At 34.9% G+C, this 8,129-nt stretch overlaps 1 protein-coding gene across 1 annotated transcript; it reads right to left on the minus strand.

Moving 5' to 3' along the window:
• Nucleotides 1–4,335: 4,335 nt before the first annotated feature.
• Nucleotides 4,336–7,694, minus strand: LOC149408838 (uncharacterized). The gene is made up of 2 exons (XM_089650385.1): nucleotides 6,335–7,694; nucleotides 4,336–6,260 (listed from the first exon to the last, which is right to left on the minus strand). Exons 1-2 carry the CDS (start codon nucleotides 6,995–6,997, stop codon nucleotides 5,637–5,639), a joined length of 1,287 nt encoding a protein of 428 aa, XP_089506511.1. The 5' UTR covers nucleotides 6,998–7,694; the 3' UTR covers nucleotides 4,336–5,636.
• Nucleotides 7,695–8,129: the final 435 nt, after the last annotated feature.

Below are 8,129 nucleotides of genomic sequence, written 5' to 3' on the forward strand. Positions count from 1 at the left end.
AAATACGTCTTTTGCACAAAATCATTATACTTACCAGGGAAGAACTTTTTTCAGTCGTCTACCAGAAGAAATCAGAAGCATTAATGATAAAACCCGAATACTGCTCTCTGTCAAGAGACACCTTAAAAATATTCTGAAAAAAAACTACTTTCACTTAATTAATCTCACAAATATCCTTAGTTTTCCATAACTTCCTTTCTTTTTTAAAATTTAATAAATTAATTTATTATCCTTCACTACTATCAAAAAAATACTACAGCAAACATACATTTATGTACAATGAATTATTTAAGTACTAACTAACATCAACATTTATGTACACTCCCCTTCCATACACAAGCAAATGCTTTCAATGGAAGAGTAGTAAAAAGACCCAAGATGTAAAATGAATTATGTACCATATAAACATATTATTAAAAATAAAAAATAATTACAAAACAAAAAAATGTTTATTAAAAATAAACAAATGTCAGTGATAGCTTTGATTTTTAATTATTTTAATGTGAATTGATCCCTGAAAAGATATATTTTGATACAATAAATGGCCTTTGCCATCCATCTAGCGTGATGAATGGCACCAGGAACTTTGAAAAAGGTATCTTTTGGGGGAGTAGTTTTATGTTTTATTATATATTATTTTTTTATTTTTTTTTATTTTTCGGAATAACTTTATTGAGTAAAACCTCAAATTGTAATATTTAAATATTAAAGACAATATTAGTGATTTTTAAACGAAAATCTGAAACAGAAAAATCAGAAAAGGAAACGGTCACATCTGGGACTCGAACCCAGGACCCTTGTCTTTCCGGGACAATGCTCTACCAACTGCGCTAATGGGACCCTATCCTGCTCGGTCACTTTTAACTGTATCATACTTCGAATAAGAACTACCAACATTGTCTTCATTTTTTCACCGCACATTTTTATTGGCAACTATCTTTATGTATGATCGCAAGATTCAACCCGAACTAAATGCAATCCAGACAGCGTCTTTTAGATAAACCTATCTTATTTTTTTTTTTTAATGTGCGACATCTGTTGACTTTTCTGCAAGTCAAGAATGAATATTTATTTTTCGGAATAACTTTATTGAGTAAAACCTCAAATTGTAATATTTAAATATTGAAGACAATATTAGTGATTTTTAAACGAAAATCTGAAACAGAAAAATCAGAAAAGGAAACGGTCACATCTGGGACTCGAACCCAGGACCCTTGTCTTTCCGGGACAATGCTCTACCAACTGCGCTAATGGGACCCTATCCTGCTCGGTCACTTTTAACTGTATCATACTTCGAATAAGAACTACCAACATTGTCTTCATTTTTTCACCGCACATTTTTATTGGCAACTATCTTTATGTATGATCGCAAGATTCAACCCGAACTTCATTCAACGGTGATGAAAGAGGAGTTTAATTTTTATTATCTCTAAATAGTATAAAATAAAGTCGCTATTCGCGTCTGTCTGTTTCTGCGCTTATTTCTTCTAAACTACGCAACGGATTTTTATAGGGTTTTCACTAACATTTAGAGAATTTCTTCCGGAATGTTTATATATACAATACATGCATAGGTATTATATTTATAAAAAAGTATAGAAAAGTCGTGAAAAATATATTTAACATTGTTAACGCTGGCTAAACCTTATGAAGTATAACGAAATAATGTACCGCGGAATTGTATATCTTAAAAATGCCTACAGAAAAGTCCGTTTTGGTTTATGTCTATCTCCTAAAGATAACCCCCAGCAACGCCGGGTACACGTTGGCTAGTTAGGAATAGACATACTTTTTGAAAACAAACGAAAAAAAATTAACATGGTCAATCTTACGTTTTTTCGTCAAAACACTAAATTAAAATTACTGAAACGAACAAACGACAAAAACTAAATAAATAAATGTGTTTTAAACATATCGAATTCTATCAAAATTGAGGACGTTTTGAGTCAAAATGTTCCGGTAAGTTTTTTTGTTAACATTTTCATCTTAAAAAAATATTTTTTAGAAATACCTATCAAATGTCATCAAGTAGAAACATTTCAAAGGTATTTTTATTTAATTTCTAAAATGGTATTTCTTTTAACGACAACTTTAAAAATAAGCAAAATATAGAACATCTTAGATAGGTACCTCGGGAGCATTCTTGTTGGTAAAAACATTTTAAAACCTCTTGTGTTAAGGTGAAACAGATGTGACAATTCCCATACAATCTATTTTTCAGCCACATTTGAAAACTACAGATAATATTTTATTTATTTTAGTACCGAAAAATAATACTCGTAATGAGTTTATCGCGAACGAAAATTTCACTGTTCTATCACTTATAATAACCAAGTAATTAAATTAACAAAAGTAATTATTTTATGCGGGCACCGCCAGCCGAAATGTCCGAATCCGTGTTAGAAGGAGACAAACATATGTGCGAGCCATATGTTTCACGTGCACGCTATTAGCCCATTCCTACGGTGTTAAAGTGGTCAGTAAAAATGTCAATTTGCGCGGCTTGATTTGTTATTCTGATAGAATGTTCGTTTTGCTTTTTTACGAATGTTCCAGTATTACTCGTCGCAAGGAACATTTGCGGTTTTGGCACGCAGTAAAAAAGGCAAAATTAACTGTATAATAATTATAGTGAGAGCGGTTGTAATTATTTAGAACTTTCTTAAATCTGTAACTATCACTAGCTAGACGCCCGCCAACTCACATTCTCTCATTCATTCATTCAACAGTCGATTGTCTGCCGCGGTTTGAAGTGACTTTTTTCGATTTTGTACAGCATTGTTATTCCATAAAAATGAGGCGTGCCCTTTATAAGAATCATCAGTATTCCGGGAAAAGAGTGAATCCAAGACTAAGTGCGAACGGGATGAAACGTCAGCACGGCGAATCGGAATACAGGTAAGTATTATGAAATTATTTCAAAATATTTTACTATTTTTTAAATATTTTCTCGGTACCTACCTAACTAACTAACCATCACGCTTGTTATTTTATGACCCATGTCGCTCGTTTGGTATAGGGTGATTCATATTTAATGTTGCTCAAAAATTATACTCCTTTAATGCCTTTATATTATATCTTTTAGTTCCCACAAACACTGTCGCGGAAATAAAGAAAACAAGTGTTCGAATGACGAGACCCAGGAGGATAAATCCAGGACTGCTTCTCTGTGAGAAAGATGATGAATTAATTGGACAAAGTAGACCAATTCAAGCTATCGGACAAAATATTAAAACAAACATTGAAAGAAAAAGGATCTTACAGAAAAAAGAAATATGGACAGAATATGTGAAAAGAATAAAAAATAAATAAATAAGTAAATAAAAAATCTTTTACTATCGTCGTTCCCGCCAGGCATCGTGAGTTCAATTCCACAGCTGGCTAATTCCTCCATCACGACCCAGGCAACGCTTTCCGCTTACTGTGATGGCAGTTTTACAACTAGTTTATGGACACCGTGTATAAGATATTTGTACAAAAAGTTTTTTTTTTCAATCACCTTTCTGCCCTATAAAGGATTTACTATTATTAACATGACATGTTTGTCATTTGTGAACATAAAATATACCCATTTACAAAATACAAAAAGTTTTTTAATGTGAAAAGGCGACTTCATATTATGCACACTGTAGGCATCGTCTTTGTGGACACTCATATATTACGACGCACGTGGCGAGCTGATTTCAAAACAATGCCTATATTATTTATATGCGAGATGATGTTATGATGTTCGAGAGCCCTTTCTGACTTGTGCATATGACAAATTTGTTTCTCCGTCTGGCAATTCTAACCACTTCGTTGGTTTGATGAATGCGCCCCATAGAAATGTAAGAAAAAGTGTAACCTTTTGACTTATTCGCGAAATATTTGTAAGCAAGCAACCGCGCGAATACATGGTTACTATGTAGGTATATACCTACATCGCTTGGTATGATTATGTCCATTTAGCAAAAGCGGCCTTTAAAAAAGAGGTCCAGTTAACGCCAGCTCCCGGCACACATACCGTTGTTCCTAGCCGGCTCCTTTTATAAATTATTTAATCTTCCCAGGCATTGATTTAGTTTAGTGAATTGAACAAACCTCTATCTCGTGTCTCTTTCATACTCATGCGAAACATCGTAAATTTTTTGAAATGGAGTCTTTTTCGCAAATGGTTTTGGTTGGGTAAATAAAAATTTCCTGTACCAACGCGCGCGGAGCTGCGTGAAATGTCATTTGTACGTATTTTTTGCAATGAAATTGTGTATTTTTCAGCCGTTTTCTACGATTATGTAATTATAGGTACCATAAAAAATTTATACAGATTAATATTACTTATAGGGTGAATGTCCCAAAGGTCAGCCTCTTAAGATTTTTACTTGATTTATTACAGTTTAAAAAGTAGTAAATAGCGTTTAAGTTTCTAACAATTATACCTTATTATAGTTCAAAGAACAGACTATTCACTTATCATTATTGGAAATGTATTTGTTTCAATGAAAATGATTTAAAGGCCTTTCAAAAATTAAATGCCAAAATCACCCAAAGTCAGCCACCATGTGCCTATCTCCAGCCTTTCGAGTTCCTAAAGTCAGCCTAGTCGACGGCTGAGGGTTTTAAATTATTACATATGACGTGAAATTAAAAAATAGGTATTCAATAGTAGCAATTTTATTTATATCTACATAGTAAGCAGACAAATATGGCAAGTAAATTGTTTAGAAGCAACTTCCGCATAAGGTGTTTTTGGGTACACTTGAGGTGATACCATCTTGGACAGATGTCACAACCAACATTTTTCAGATCATCGTCTTCTACGATTAATTCTTCTTCACATCCAGTGCATGAAATTTTAGATTTTTTCAGATCATCATCTACTACATCACTGTGTAATTCTTCTTCACATCCAGTGCTTGAAATTTTAGATTGAGTAGATGTTACATTTAATTTCTTATTGGTTTCTCCAGTCTTTCGTCCTAGGTTCTTGTATTTGTCAGTGTTTGCTTTTCGTTTCATTTGTTCTTCCCTTCTTTTCGTTCGTTCTTCTATTTTTGTAGCCTGTTCTTCTTTTCTTTTTTTTATTGCTTCTTGCCTTTCAATCCTCTTTTTTACTAGTGCCTGTTTTATATCTTCTTTTTTGGCCATGTAATTCTTCCAAGCATCAGACGAAATTGCCATCGGCATCGGTTCTCCTGGTTTCAATTTTCTTTTTCCAAATTGCGAACATTTTGGAGTGAACAAGTGATTGCTGAAGGAGGGAGATATTCCGATTTTAATTTTGTTGGTTACGCACGACAAAGGTGTTGTTGCAGGCACCGGCGGTGGTGTATTTACAGACTTAGTAATAATTGAGGTAGGGCTTGAGTGGAGAGAGAAATTGGAATGATTTGTCATGTCCAGTGATTCAAAATCATCATCAGGAATAGACAAAAATAAATTATTTTGAGCATCTTCTTGGTCGCAATTTACTATGCAATCACTAATTTGTAATTCATTTGCTTCATAGCCTGAAGTTGAGGGTTGAGGGTCAGCATCTGGTTCCAGAACACCTTTGGAATTTAAAACGTAGTTTCCAATAGTGACAACACGATTGTCTGCTTCAGTAAAAGAAGCTTCGATAATTTCGATAACACGGAGTGCATCTATGTTCTCATCCTCTAATTGTTTTTTATGCTTTTGATGACGTTTTGTGCTGTTATTATTTCTTGTCTGTTAAAAGTAACCGCATCTTTTGGAGTGGTTAATTGTTCAATTCTGTTGGTATTTTCCGCACGCTCTAATGTATTTTGAATACACTTAGTGTAGTCAACGGCATCCGGGTTAAAAGGGAACAGCCCACATTTTCTAAACCCATTCTTAATAATATCTGTCATATCTTTTTGTAGCACTTTGTTCAGTAATGGACAAAAGGTGCTCTTAGACAAGACTGAATTATAATTTTCCGAATTCCCTTGCCATTCTCTAATAGTTTTTCGCCATTCGACTTTAAGAGGCCGGAAAACGCTGACGTCAGCTGGTTGCATCAAGTGAGTCGTGTTTGGGGGTAATGAATAGAGAATTATTTGATTATCATTGCAGAATTTGCTCAGCTCAAGAGTAAGGTGGGACTTATGCCCATCTACTAACAAGAGTACTGGTTTTGGAACAGAGTTTTTCTCCAACCAAGAATTCACTGCATTGGCTACGTATTCAAAGAATATTTCACTCCTCATCCAACCAGTCTCCGAACGACCAAGAAACCACTCATCGGGCATACTTTGTATTACATCTCGCGGTGGTCGAACATATGGAAAGACGACCATCGGTTGTAAGGTGTCACCTGCAGCTGTGAAAAAAACTGCAAAACTAACAATACCGTTATAGTTTCTTTTTCATTCCCGGCTTGAATTTCGTATACATTTTTCCAGCCTTTTGGTGCGATAACTTTTCCAGTTTTAGGGCAAACACTAAAACTGGTTTCATCGCCATTAAGTATTCTTCTCGGGTCTTCCAAAAGATCTATAGCATTGATGTCACTTAAATACTTTTTGAGATCATTAAACCATTTGCGTATGTACTCTTCAGTAACAACCGCTCTACCCTTACTTATACCTTCCGGGACACGCTCATTCAAGATTGGATGTCTCTTAATAAATAGGTCGTACCATTTTCTTCCCGGTCTATCATTTGTGAAGGGGTTTGGGCGTTTGTCATCCTTCATAATTTTTTGAACTGTGTTTAAAAGATCATCCTTCTTTCTTGAAAATCCACATTTGGCCAATTCGGATAACCATTGCACCAAAGACTCTTCTTCCTCTTTAGTTAATGTGGTATCTCTACCCATATTTGTTTTATCAGGAACTCTGCCGTGGAGACGATCTTGTAGAGTTCCCCTGGGAACTCCATATTTTCTGCTGGCTTCTCTGATGCTAATTTGATCTCCCCTTATTGCTCGGAGAGCATCTTCAATTTTGCTTCGGTCGTATTGTAGAAGGGGTTTTTTATATCCCTTTGGTTTGACGATCTTCTCTTTCGGCATGTTGAATTTCGTTTTTATGAATACCTACCTAGAATTCAAATACAACATTAAATCATTCACCATGCCATAAAGTGTATTAGCACGTTGATGGCTGACATTTGGATCATTAAGTTCCTAAAGTCAGCCACGTCTACCCCAAAACAAAATGAGGCGGCTGACCTTTGGTGTTTTTATTTTAATGCATTTATTTGTGTATGTAAGATCACATTGTAAAGATAGAGAACACTACTGCACACTTAGATTCCATATTTGAAATAACCTACACATGGCCTAAGGACAGCCCCCCCGGCTGACTTTAGGATGCTCTAACAAAATTTGTTCCTAAAGTCAACCACCACAACATTGCAAAAATCAAACATCATAAACATAATTTGAATGCTTGAAAACAAGGCAAAATAATCACAGAAACATAAAATAACACTTAACTCAACAATATTAGTAAAATTCAGGGTTTTTAAACTTACTTTGAAACCGTGGTCAACTGCAAATTTATTATGGCGCGCGGGAGAATGTCTGACAGGTCTTCACTTGTTTGAAAACAACGGTCGAATATAGGGACAGAAAATAAGTTAGAGCCGCCATTTCGAAACCATGTTTGGTTCATTAGTTACTAGTGCGTGAACATTCTCATAGATGGTGATAGAGTGCACATTTTTCTTATTATTTCACGAAATTATGAAAGAGGCTGACAATAGGCACAGGCTGACTATAGGAGCGTTCACCCTATACGTTCGCAAACCAATAATTCATCTCAATATTATAAAGCATAACGTGTTAAAAGTGTTTTATTAGACGATATTGAAAATAACACCATCTATCGGCATAAAGTTTCGAAAAATGTTTTGAGATGGCCCTTAAATACCTAATGGCGCGGATACGCTTGCGAGCCGTTAATATTAGTACGAGAGCCCACGACCAAAATTTTTGTCTCATAGCAATACGGCCAAAACCGCATCAAATCGATAGATACGATTATCCTGAACTCGAAAATACCAATATCAGACATTTTCCGCGTAGCGTTTGATCTGACCGAATTTTCAAAATTGTCAAAGAATTTTACCGAACTGCATCATAGCAATAGGTATGTCTGATTTGCAGACTGTAGTTGAATGATAGTTCTGAGATACCGGAA

Source organism: Hesperophylax consimilis, unplaced genomic scaffold (assembly GCF_061612785.1).
Source record: "Hesperophylax consimilis isolate HC1 unplaced genomic scaffold, BYU_Hcon_1.0 scaffold_51, whole genome shotgun sequence".
Classification (NCBI taxonomy): Eukaryota; Metazoa; Arthropoda; class Insecta; order Trichoptera; family Limnephilidae; genus Hesperophylax; species Hesperophylax consimilis.